This window comes from Gymnogyps californianus, chromosome 1, assembly GCF_018139145.2.
Source record: "Gymnogyps californianus isolate 813 chromosome 1, ASM1813914v2, whole genome shotgun sequence".
In the NCBI taxonomy this organism is placed as follows: Eukaryota; Metazoa; Chordata; class Aves; order Accipitriformes; family Cathartidae; genus Gymnogyps; species Gymnogyps californianus.
Genome location: NC_059471.1, coordinates 132,027,581 through 132,040,739, shown reverse-complemented (window position 1 = coordinate 132,040,739; position 13,159 = coordinate 132,027,581). Strand labels below are relative to the sequence as shown.

At 37.6% G+C, this 13,159-nt stretch overlaps 1 protein-coding gene across 1 annotated transcript in view; it reads left to right on the top strand.

Annotated features, from left to right (window-relative positions):
• KPNA1 (karyopherin subunit alpha 1) overlaps window positions 1-13,159 on the top strand; it is a 56,778-nt gene that overhangs the window by 19,405 nt on the left and 24,214 nt on the right. Inside the window, exons 6-7 of the mRNA XM_050894098.1 lie at window positions 2,957-3,088; window positions 11,237-11,325. Coding sequence (XP_050750055.1) covers window positions 2,957-3,088; window positions 11,237-11,325 — 221 coding nt within the window. The remainder of the gene's footprint in view (window positions 1-2,956; window positions 3,089-11,236; window positions 11,326-13,159) is intronic.

Below are 13,159 nucleotides of genomic sequence, written 5' to 3'. Positions count from 1 at the left end.
AAAGGGAAACAAGCTCCTAATATTTGAAGGACATATTTGAATAGGAAGGGAGAATAAAGGTAGAGGATACTTCATCAAATGCAGATATATCTCTAGTTTAAAAAACTTCAAAAGCAATTGTAGACTGAGTCAAATTCTCATGGCCTTACTGGTGTAACGTATTGTATTGATTTTTACACAGAAAGAGCAAAAATCAGTCAAAGTTGAAACTTCCAAGCTTGTCCTAAAGAGTTTGTAACAAAGCATTGAAAATATAAACCTGAGTACATTGCTCTTGATATTCCATTCCAACTGGTTATTTTTCCTTCATCTTGCCCAATCTGTCTTGCCTGCTTGGCAGTTCAGGGTCTGCGGGTAGAACTTTTTGCTGTGATCCGTTGGGAAGTTCCTCTTGACCTCCCTTTTTAATATTTGTTTTCACTCTGTCATTGTTCCCAAAAGTGTTCCTTGGCACAGGTGTAGATTTTGGGCTTGTCATTCTAGGCATTCCTGACTCTAGCCTAGCTGTAGAAGGAAAGGATTTCCAACTCATTCTGGAAACATGGAAGTTTTTTTTTGCTCAGGCACTATAGGTACTTGTATGGTGGATTGAATATGGACGCTCTTCCATGTTGATGAACTTGGAACGTTATGTGACTTTGTGCTCCATTTTTCTTCTGTGTTGTCAATGGAATGTTCAGTAAAAACTGGGCTTCTGGTATCAGTGGTAGGAAAGCCTAATTTGTCTGGAATTCCTCTGTTCAGTTTTTGCTCAAGCTATTTCAAGACTTAAAAAAGCTCCTGTCTTCCCCATGATCCCTTAAACCATATGTGAACAAGTAAATTTGTCTCATGTGCAAAATCTTTCTGTGATGGAGAGAGAAATATTAAAAAAGAGCAATACCACACAGATACCAAGATCATGCCTTGGATGAGGTTTTCTTCCTGTTAATAAATTATCATAAAGTATTTTGTTTTTCTGTCCTTTGCCATTTGCATGTGGCTGCTCCTTAGTTTATACATTCTGGAGCATCAGGTGTCCACAGTGGAGAGGGAGGAGAGAAACTGTCACTCAGCTAACCTTACTGTAACTTATACCATCTGCAATGTTAAGTGGTGCTCACACAAGGGCATCATCTAATTTGCCCTTGATTCTAGTTAGATGCTGGGAAGAGCTCAGTTTAACAGAACTTTGTTCCACAAAAGATGGGGAGATCTTACGATTAGATCATAATCAAAACTTATTTTATAAATATTTGAAGTAAAGTACAGATTCGAGCAAGTACCACCTGGTTTTTGGTCTTAAATTTGATTAATGTTTATACATAGTGTTTCTTCTCCATTATGGATATATGACTGGAGAGAGTGTGAGTCTCTGAGTTATGAATAGGTCAACCTGGTGGCATCCATTAGGAAGCCAAAGGGAAAGTTCTAAAATATGAGTAAGAAACCTCTGTGGTTGAAAGATGACTAATAATATCACAAAACACTGGATAGTCACTTCAGAGAAAGTAAAATTACAGGAAAGCAAGTACATTTTATGTTGGCCTTAAGCTCTGGCCTGAACGTTTTGCTTCTAGTTCATTAAGGATGAGTCTTGCAGTTTTGACATTATGTGTTTCTGCTTTATTGCAGCCCATACTCTTTGTGTATTACAATGATGTATTTTGGAATCGTTTATTCACATCTTACCAGAAGATAATTTCTCATTTAGTTGGTCAGCAGGGCAGGATTAATTGTATTTTTAAAACTGAAGTCTTTAATAATTAGTAACACTTAAAAATTAAAAGCCTTACCAGCCTGGGCTTACTTGTTGAGTTCTTATTTCAGACCCATTTCAGGATTCTATGTGTCTCCTTAGCAGGAGTTGCTTTTATGATTAAATCCTAAATATAAGTCCTTGTTGCTCTTTGGAGATAGCTAGTCTTGGAAAGTATATCAGGATTTTCACTGGAATACTGCTGGATCAACATCAGTTTAATAAAATTCATTAGTAATGTCAAAATTGGTCATTTATAGCATACAACTTTCTATTTTTATTGTTCCTTGATTTTTGCCTTTTCATTCAACTTTTAGCAGTCTTTTCGTTCTCTAAATTCTGAATGTATCTGACAGGATTTAAATTTGCTAGTGTAATAATTTTTGGACTGAAAAGCATGCAGAAATCTACCAAAATCTAGATTTCTAGAATCTATATTTTCTGAGGTCTGTATCAGGTCGTGTTAAAATTTGCATTTCAGCTTAAAAAGTTAATGCTTTCGCAAGTTGAGATTAAAATAAAAATAAATTAAAAAAACAGTTAAAAGATGCAAAGTGTTAATTTAGGATCTCAGTTTTGCTTAAAGTCTTGAATAAAAACATCATACACTAATAACTCTTGGCAGCAATACTGATCACCAGAGTTGGAGAGCAGTACTTTGCTGTAGTTGCAGAGTTCTACCGGATTGTGATCACAAAGGGTTTTTTTGTTTGTTTTTTTGTTTTTTTTAAATCTCCTTTCCTGTTTGTTTTTTTAAATGGCTTTTATTTGCTTCATATCCATCAAGTTTTGTCAAACAATGTTGATAGTGTCTCTCTTCATGCATCTTCAGGAATCACATTGCTGATTCAGTGAGTGCAGGTATCAAATGTCTTGTGGGAAGACTCATTTTTTGTGTATTGGTTCTTAGCCAGTCAGGAAAGGCAGTAGAATAGACCAAAGGTAATATAATTGCATAGCAAAAACTAATATTTGAAAAGCCACAGCAAACCTGATCTTGATCTCATAAGGAAATCCTGCAAATTTTGATTTCAAGTGATACGGATAACTTTTAACTCTATGATTCTGATTCTTACTTTGCAATTTGTCTGTGTTAATTAGTAGTATCTCATGCTTTCTCTATGCCAATTCTTTCTGTCTTTAAAAGACATTTAGTCTTCATTTTTGGTGTGGCACAGAAGGCTCCTAGTGAACTTTCTTTTGTATTTTGTTTTCCAGTTTGAAGCTGCGTGGGTGCTGACAAATATTGCCTCGGGAAATTCCCTTCAGACTCGAATAGTGATCCAAGCAGGAGCTGTCCCCATCTTCATAGAGCTGCTTAGTTCGGAGTTTGAAGATGTACAGGAACAGGTAAAGATTAAGGTTAAGAACGGTGTTGGGTTTTTTGTGTGTGTGGTGGTTTGTGGGGTTGGGTTTTTTTGTGGGTGGTTTTTTTTGTTGGTTTGTTTTGTTTGTTTGGGTTGGTTTGTTTTGTTTTTGTTTTTCCTTGCCTAGAAAGGAACAAGGCTATGCTGTAAGAAAGTCTTTAGAGGAAATGTAGTGTTTGGCAGTTTTGCACAACAGTTCCTTTTTACCTAGTATATGTTAAGATATCTAAGCAAGTATTGTATTTTTCTTTTTCTGGAAATGATATATTTAACCACAGCCAATGGGGTAATGCATTTTGATCTCTAATGGGTTAATATTTTTCTGTGTATTGAGGAATTCAAGAAGCCTTGTTTAAAAAATTGCTTTAGAGATGGAAAGTTCATGCTTGTTTCTCCTGAAGATAAAGCATGAGTGGAAATTATAGTTTGTTGTCTACAGAGAAAATTATGGTTTGTTCTCTACATTCCTTACAGAGTAGATGAATATTCTTTAAGGCCCAAACAGATCAGTGTAAAGCACAGACCAGACATTTGACTCGGTAATTTCCGCATGGGGTCCATAACTTGTGTTTGAACAAGGATGTATTTCAGACATGTAATCTTGCTTTGAAGACTTAGGGTGATGAAATATTAATCATGTTAACAAACAGAGTTTCAGTTAATCCTAACTTGAAAGTATGTACCTTTACTGTACAAATTTACCTAGCTTTGGGTCCAGGTATTTGCTTTTGTTTCATTGTCTGCTCAATTAGTAAGCTCTCTGTTTTTTCCTGTAGCTACTTATAGACCATAGCTTAAGCTTTTCTTGAGCAAATGAAATGAAGCTCTGAATTCTCATTATGAGGGTATTTCTGCGGTGGTTGGTTTGTTTTTTGGTGACCCTTTTCTGAACGTTTCTTTGTTTCAATGTCTTTTTGTGGTGGTGAAATTACAAGCACTGGATATTCCAGTAGCACTCTTCCAGCAATGCTGTTTGCAGAGATAGTACCTCATTTTCATTTCTACTTGATACTTTGGTGTGTAAATATTCAAGACGTCTTTGCCGACTCTTTGCCACAGAAGCTGGCTGCGAGCTCAGGTTAAGCTGATTATCCAATGTGATCCATTGTTCTTTTCAGAGTCACTGACTTTCCAGGGTTCAGTTCTCCATCCTGTAAGTGTGACCTCTGTTATCTGTTCCTAGATGTCTGACCTTGCATTTGGCTGTATTGAGATGCATGATTGGAGGAGTCCTGACTCATAAGCATTGGATCGCTTTATGTAACTTGCCTTTCTTTCTTATAGCTGGCTCAGAATGTACCACCTGTACTTAAGGTTGCCTAACATTTTCCACAAGACAGACAGATTTTTGTTTTTTTTTCTCAGTTGCTTATAGCTTTCTAGTTCTTCCACTCTGCAACTTTCCATTTTCAATGGTCTGTCTCAGGCTGAATTATTTTTTAAAAGTTTTTTTAGAATAAATAGAATTCAGGTGCTTGAGAAAATGATATTAAAGGAAATAAGTATTTTTTGTCCATTTTTTTAGCTTGCTTTGAGGAAATGAGTGTGTTGTTGTAGAAACTAGAAATGTGATAGGGAGCTTGCCAAAGAGGCAGATAAATGCTGTGTTCTGCCCATGTGAAAATCCATCCAGACTTAGCTATATGATGCTTTTTAGTTTGTTTTTTGAGGGTTGAAGTTGGTGGCATTGCTTTCCAAATTCAGCCATCACTTGTACAGTGCTGTTCCTGCAGAATGATTGGTGCTTTGAGTGTGGTAAGGGCTACTCCATTTTTCTGCTCCTAATGATCTTCTGTGCAAGAGCTAACTTGGTTTTTTAATTAGATTGTTGTTATCATCCCTGCTGATGTTCAGAGAGCAGGTGGGAAGAGCGAACCTGTTTAGAATGAGTTGTGCAGCCTTCAGCCTTAAGATGTGTGAATTAACAGAAGAGCTTAGAGGCCACAGTTAAGTAGTTTATCTGTCTCCTTCGCCCTCTGCCTCCTAATAAACTGCTGACATGTTAAAGTCAGATTGCAGGCAGACAGTGGGTTGTACTGTGTGTGTTACTGGAAAATATTTTTCTGTGCAGTTCAGGTGCTGAATCCATGATCTCTGTGTTACCAGTAAGTCTCTAAATACCAGTTACAAATTGCTCTGTAGTAAGCTGTGCTAAAGAAGGAAAATGTACCATTGCGAAGTGTTACCTAAACCTTTTCATAGTGAGTTTCTATGCTGCACGTCTAGAGATTGCAGCCCTGCTCACAGCTGACTTTGGGTTTAATGCAGGCCAACATGAAAGAAATTCTGTTTTTTCCAACAGCTTTAAAAAACCCCAAACACTTCACTGTAATATCGACTAAAACAAAAATTAAAAGCGTTAAGCGCTTAAAAGTTAGCTCTTGTACTTCTGCATTACAGGATAGCATTAGTACACAATTGCATAGTATTTTTCCAGATGACTCTCGTCTCATTCAGTATATGTACAGATTGTTGCCCTGGTAACAAATCAGTGGGTAGTAGAGGAGGCTTTTATTTGTCACGCTCTGTTTGTTAAAGTTGGAACACGTTACCGTGAATGAAGGAGAAAAGGGAAGAGATTCGTACGATTAAGGTGATTGCAGGTTTCTGAGATAAATGTATCTACTGCTTAGTGTCTGATGCTGGAAAATTTGCTTATATGATTTTCAGTAAACTAGTTCTGTGTTTTTTTGAATGCTCAATGTGAAATATTTCCATTTTGTTTTGTAGTTGAGGACAACTCAGCACTTTTGCAAGTGACTTTTGTAGTTAGGTTTGTGTTTTGAGCAGATCTGTTCCTGGACTTCTCAAGCTAGATTTCTGAAACTGGAAGATATTTGGCCATAATTTTCTCCCCTGTAAAATGATGATTCTTATCTTATCTTACAGTAGTACTGTGAAGATTATTATTTGCAAGCAGCTCTTGCTGCATTTGCAACAAATTACAAAAATACAGGAGAATACAGAAAATATGAGTACATGTTCAGGGCAGATGAGCCAGAAGCTAGCCCTACAACCATATAGTAAAGGATGAAGAGAAAAAGAAATACTGAAGGCTGTGTTTAGTAAGCCATTCTCTGTGCTAAGTGGGATAGTAATTCTGTAGAAGGAAATGTTAGTGATAATATAATTCTGAATATGTAGCATAGCATAAACTAAAAAAAAAAAAAAATTCATATTTAATATTATTTTAATTTGACTTACTGGCTAATCATTATCCACTGATTTTGTCTTACAGTAAGTCAGTCTTACAGATTTACACCATTGAATTTATCTTTTATTTCAAACTTCCCTTAGCAGTGGCTCAGGAACAGATACCAGTTTACCTTATCTGATCATGATTTTCCCAACAGATATTTTTCATATTTATAAGCTGGTTTTAATCTAATATGTTGCACTGTTTCTTTTGCATATGCTAGTTTCTGAGTCTAGTGTGGTTCTAAATCAGTGGTTTTATAGAAGTCTGTGTGAGGGAATCTTTATAACTATGTTCATTAAACAACATGTATTTTAATGAAATTATATCTTAGTCTTTTTACAAGATCTGTTTCCCTTTAAGCTATGCAGGCTGACATTTAATTACCCTACCATCCTTTAACTCTTTCATTGTTTGCATTGTAAATCAGTCTTTCTCAGATTGTATCTCAGTCTTTCTCTGTGATCAGTGGTCAAACCATTTGGCATCCATTTTTCCCATCAAAGAAACTGAGTTTATTACAGAAGCTACATCTCCGTTATTTATGAAAAACACTTTGGCTACATCTCCCCACCTCTCCCCGTTTCCGTTTTTGGTGCGCTAATTTTTAGATTTAGTCAGTGGCATATGTCCTAGCCTTCTTCCACTTACTGCAATTTTTCCTTCCAAAAGACATCTAGAAATTTAGATATGCCAGCGTGAAATTATTTATATTGAAGGACTCCATCAAAGCCCTTTAGACATGCTTAAGGTTGATCTAGCTTCAGCAGTGTCTTAGCTGCAGTTCTTTCCTGAGTTCCCTTGCTGAGGTATTTAAAACCCAGATGTCAGCTTGGGTTTCCTTGATGAACATTGAATTTCCTTCAAAAACCATGGAAGGCATTACACTCCCTGTCTGAGATGATTGAGATTGTCTCACAGTGACAGGTATGTGTCATTGTGCTCTGCTGGACAGCCAGTGGCAGGAGCATCCCCAGCTGCCCTGTTCTCCTTTGGGAACGTTTGTGTTTTCAGCTAAAGCAACCAACGTGTTTTTCCCTCAGTATTTTTCCATTTCTAGTTGTATTGCTGTTCCTTTTGGTAACCATGGTTTGTTTGGCAGCGGTGACCTGTGAGTGTGGTGTCCAAGTTCTCTTTGGCTTTTACATCAGCAGTCCTACTAACTAGGTCTTAGTAATCAGCATCAGGAAAAACAGTTGAGGCATGAGTATGAGCTACTTTCTCTGTTTGGGTGGATGAGATGTGAGAAATAAGGAACTCTGACCACCCCAGCCACTGAAAGAAAGGTGTTTTCTGTGTTGGGACATAGTAGAAGTCATCTCTTAGGAATTTGGCCTTCCAGTATCCTTCCTTGTGTCCACTTAGCCAATCACGCTTGTATGCAAGCTAATCTTCACCATTTTCGTCCCAGCATTAGATCCATTTCCCAAGTCAACAGCCAAAAGTGGAGAAAGTGTTGATTCTCACTTTATAATATTTCTTCTCCACCAAGAGGCACAGACTCTATGCACTGTTGGTGGTTGGTTTAGCACTTGGTTTAAATATCCAAAGGCCTAATGAAATAATGGCTGAGAGCCTTCAGAACGCAGGGGAAAGTGGAGGGTTGTCAGAAAGCACATGAATTATTCACAGAAGTCACCATATGGCTCAATAGTACTCTACAAAACTTGCACTTTGCTGTTATTGACTGCTGAAGTTGTCCAGCACTGCAGGAAAAAATACTGGAGTTTAATAATGAGTAAAATAAACTGGAGACCTGCAACAATCCCTACTCCACTATTAGCAATAAATGGAAATTTATACAGGTGTATAAAAATAGACGTTGTCAATTGACAAGGCAGCATTTGCATTTTCAGTTTACACACAACTTTGCTACCTAAGATGTTGGTTAAAAAGTCAGACTACAGATCTTAAAATTACAGGTTCTTATCTTCAGGTCTGGATGTAGATATTGGAAAGTACTGAAATGGAGGTTTTTTTAGGGTCAAATATTTTTTGGATTTAAGAAACTCTGAAATTTAACGGAATTAAATATCCTTTTACCTTTGCGACTATCCAGAAAAGAAGATGAAAAAATTTGGGATGTGTAGAATGAAGCCAAAATGTTATGACAAGCAAGCCATTTGCATCTTGAGGAGTGCACAAAAGAAGCAATGGAAATCATTGAACATTATTCAGACAAACAAACCCTGAAGACACTTGTCATTGTTCACATGTCATCTGTGGGAACCATGGCAGAGCTTTGTATTTATAGCAGTGTTTGATTAGAAGAGTTTAAATGAGCTTGACTTATGTTCTTCACTTATCTGAAGAGCTGAAGTAATTCCTTAAGGAAAGACATCTTCCTTGTTGAATGAAACCTTGCGTATTTTTCCTAAGATACTTCAATTTCTTTGCATCTTGTGTACTATCAGTCATTAGCATTACAAGGTTTTCTTCCAACGTCCTCTCTTACCAGGTCCTGTGATATCAGACTAATCGGCCAGACTTCTCTTGCCATAAGAAAAAAAACAAGAGTGGGAAAGCAGTAGCGATGCTATTTGACTTCTCTGGTTAGACTTTTTGATATGGGATTTGCTGTTGCAAAACCAGTCTGTCATTCAGGGTCAGAATGGATTCTTGGATTAAGTGATTATCGCTGTTGTCAACCCTAAAAATAGATATTGCTATAACAGCAGAAACGAAGTCCACAGACAAGTGAAATGCGGCTTCCAGGGGTGTTTTAACATGTGTAAGACTGTCCAGGCAAGGAGATTGTATCTTCATACAAAGTTATCCACATGTTCAATAAAAGGAAATTATGGCAAATTCTAACTTTTTTCACCCCTAAACATTTTTAGAAGATCCACAAGTTTATTTAGAACCATCTGAAATCTTTGATTCATTCCTTGGGCTTCTCATTGCTGCAGAAATATAAGCATTGCAGTGAGCAATGAGCGTGGCTTCTTACATTTCTAATACGAATGACATTTTGCAGGACGTGGCATATGTTCTGTCTCTTAAGCTAAATTTTTCTGGTAGCTGCCTTCTCTGTCTTGAATCCATGAGGCTGCCAGACCCAAGGTTATACTTTTATTTCAGATAAACTGTTGTCGCCACAGTTGTAAAATAATAAGAATTGGAATGAAAAATAAGTTTCTTGATGAAGATCAGTTTTGGGGGGACATTGCATAGTAATGGCTGTGCTGTTTCACAGCAAAGGTCAGTGTAGGCTGGTGCCCTGTCTCTGTGGCTGGCAGCAGAAGCTTGGAAAACAGTAGGAGAACGAAACAAACTAATCCTTCCCCAGAATAGTCTCCTAGTTTCTTAACAACTTGCAGTTTAGGGACTTCCGATCAATCTGTCTATGGTGTTATTGGTAATACTGGTACAGAGGAGGAGTCTTTTTTATTTTGTATCTAGCAAGCTGACGTCTGTATCTACATTTTGTATCTACATCTGGTTTTAGCTGTATTAATTTTGCAGAATTTGCTGGTGGGTTTGGGCCTCTAGAGTGATTGGAGTCTGTTTTTTAAAGCATCTTTTTGCCACCGTTTAAAAACATGTTACACTAGAAATGTAATGCAACAAATCAATTGATGTCATATCGGTAATGAATAAATAAGTTTATTTCAGATTATCCGAGAATTTCCTTTAGGTAACAAGTTTGGCTTATTCTGTCAATTTTTTTAGAGGAGTAATTTATTTCAAGTAGAGATACGGAGAGAAAAACATGTTTTTGTGTGGGGAACTTACATATGTTCAGTTGGAGAAATAGTTATGCACTGTAACACATTTTACTGCAAATAAGTCTTCAACTACGGAGAAATTTGATGAGGACATTCAGCTGCTGTCCATGATAAATAGGATTGCTTTTGGTCCTCTATGTGCAGTACTGGAAGTATTTCCAGTGGTTGTGTAGACATTGTATGGGTCTTACCAAATAAGGAGATACACGTATCTATTTGATATGACACTTAGCCCTCTGCTAACTTGAAATAAATAGCAAAGGTGAGTTTCATACACTTTCGTGTGTGACAAAATATCGTCTGTAAATTGCATGGAATTCATCAAATGGCTTTTATACTTCATCTAGTCTACTTTTAATTTTTTTCAGTTATAGCTCTCATACTAGTAGACAGTGATATCAGAAACACCACTTGACCCAAATGTGTAAATCAAAAACAATTACATCTTTTATTATCATCATGTTACAGAAGATGGATTTTGTCCTTCTTTAATTATCTTCTGGTATTTTAGATCTTTTCTTCTCAAAATGAAAGGTTACAGTAGTACTGATGTCCAAGGGAGAAAACATCTGTCCTTGTGTTTTGCCATGCATATGTCTTAATAGGCAACACTGGTTCTGTCTTGTATAGTGTTCTGTTAAAGAATATATGCCAATGCCCATCCGAACGCTTTGATTCTGAATATTGGTTTATCTTGCATATAGATTCTCATTTTTATCTTAGTTGGTGTCAGCATTCTTAATGACTGTGTAAACAACGCATGCTTTTATGGCTTCTTAGGAAATACTAATATGGGCTGTTCCACCCAAACATTTTTTGGGTAGATACAAACTTGCTTGACCTGTGCTATGAACATTTGGACTTGAACCAGCTCTGAACCAGGAGGAGTGTAGAATTAGTATGTTACTAAGCCTGGGAGATAAGCTCATCTCTTATATTGTGGACAGAGCAAGGTTATGTCTGCCTGCAAAGTCTTTGGAGACATACATGTTGGCTGTTTTGGTATTCCTCTTAGATCTGTATAAATATTCCTGAATCATATAATGAGCTTGGGTGTGTATATGTAATACTCAGCCAGAATGCATTCCCCTTCTGTACATTGTCCAGGATCTAACAGTGAGAACAGGGTATCTCCCACTCTAATACATACACTACACTGGTTGAATTGTGAGAATAAAAGCAATTACTATTCTGTTTTTCGTTGCAGGCAGTATGGGCTCTTGGCAACATTGCTGGAGACAGCACTATGTGCAGAGACTATGTATTGGACTGTAATATCCTGCCCCCTTTATTGCAGTAAGTCTGTTCTAATATGTTTTCCAGAACTTTACGTGAATGTCTGATAAGACTGAAGTTTGTGTTTTGCCGTGAAGAATAATAATGATTTTTTTTTATTATGAACTAATCAGACTTTTTAATGGGGGCTCCTGAACTGCTTTGGAAGCTAAAATGGAAACACGTTTTAGGAGCAGCTAAGCTGGAACTATTTTATTCTACAGAGTGGGTGAATGCCTGGGCTTAATATAGAGTCATAGAATAACTTAAGTTGAAAGGCACCTCTGGAGGTCATTTAGTCAAAGCCTTTCTTCATAGCAGGTGAGATCAGATTAGATTGCTCAACTACGTAACCAGTCAAATTTGGAACATCAAAGGTAGGTTCCGTAACCACCTGGGGCAACCTGTTGCAGTATTTGACCATGGCATGGTGAAAAACAATGTTCTGATACCTAGTCAGAATTTTCTATGTTTTACCTTGTGACACTTGCCTCTTGTCCTGTCATTGCCCACCTTTGAGAAGGATCTGGCTTCCTCTTTTCTGTGTCCACCTGTTAAACTGTTGTAGGCAGCAGTTGTATCTCCCCTTACACCGTCTCCTTCTAAGGCTGAACAAATCCAGGTCTCTAACCCTCCTGTTGTGTGTCATTTCTCTAGTCTGCTAATTATCTTGATGGTCCTCTGCTGAAGGACTGTATTATTGCTGAAACAGTGACACCATCTTTTGTTGTCATGTCCAAATTAGGATTACTCAGTCTCTGTCCTTTGCAAACTCTGTTTGCAGCAGTGGAGTTCTCCAGTGCTCTCATAAAGACGTTGATACAGTGTGGGATGGCTATGAGAAAAAGAAACTGAGTTGTTACAGTTGTGGAAAACTATGTCTTGCCTTACTGCATTCCTCCTAGGCTAAAGAGCACTATAGCTAGTAATTTCTAAGTTGTCAGGAAAATGCCTTGTTCAGAGGCTTCACACTGTGTTTGACTTAATTAACCAACTCCACAGACATCTTTGTCAATGTGAGGATTGATCTCACATAAGGGAACTCACAGTGTAACAGTGGCTGATGCAGCTTTGGTCAGTGTGATAGTCCTAATGTGAGAGGGCAGTTTTGGTATGCAGGTCTCATTAAGGTGTCAGTATTACAGTTCATCACATGGCTGGGCTTGCTGTGTCTTGTGGAGCAGAAGTTGAACCCTGCAGGTGGTGTGTGGATGCCACCCCTTAACAACTGCAGGAAGAGACTGGTTTGGGGTGGTCTGTAGAATTGTGTTCTAACAAGAACCCAGTGGGCAAGGCTGTTGTATGCCAGGACTGGAGCCAGTGTGCACAGAAAGTCTGTAAATGGTGCTTGCTGTGAGATATGTGACTGTCTTGAATGTTTGGGAAACCCTAAACCTGATCATATGTCTTTTCTGAGGGTATGTTTTGTTCTCCTTCACTAGTTAACATACAAAAGTGTAGAAGTGGGGCTGAAAGTCTGAGACTGACGTAAAAATGCAGTTCAGTGAAGAGAGTACTCTCCAAAACTACCTGCACATCCTTCTACTTACAGTAATTTTATCACAGTTCCTGCGCCTTCTGACTGTTAATCTGCCACATCAGTATCTAAGCAATTAAATGAACACACTTCTAGCATAATGGTTATTGTTCTTGTCGGGATACTAGGATTCATGTGTCTAGCATGTGTGTTAGTATCCAGCTATCAAGCATGATTTTCCTCAGGATGTATTTTTGTAGAAAAAAATGGAGCATATTTTGCCCTCATGTATGTTAAAATGTAGGCCTGAGTTTATTTTAGTGATTCATGCAGTTGACCCTACAGAGTTGCCTGGCTTTGATTTTTAAAAAGCAAAGG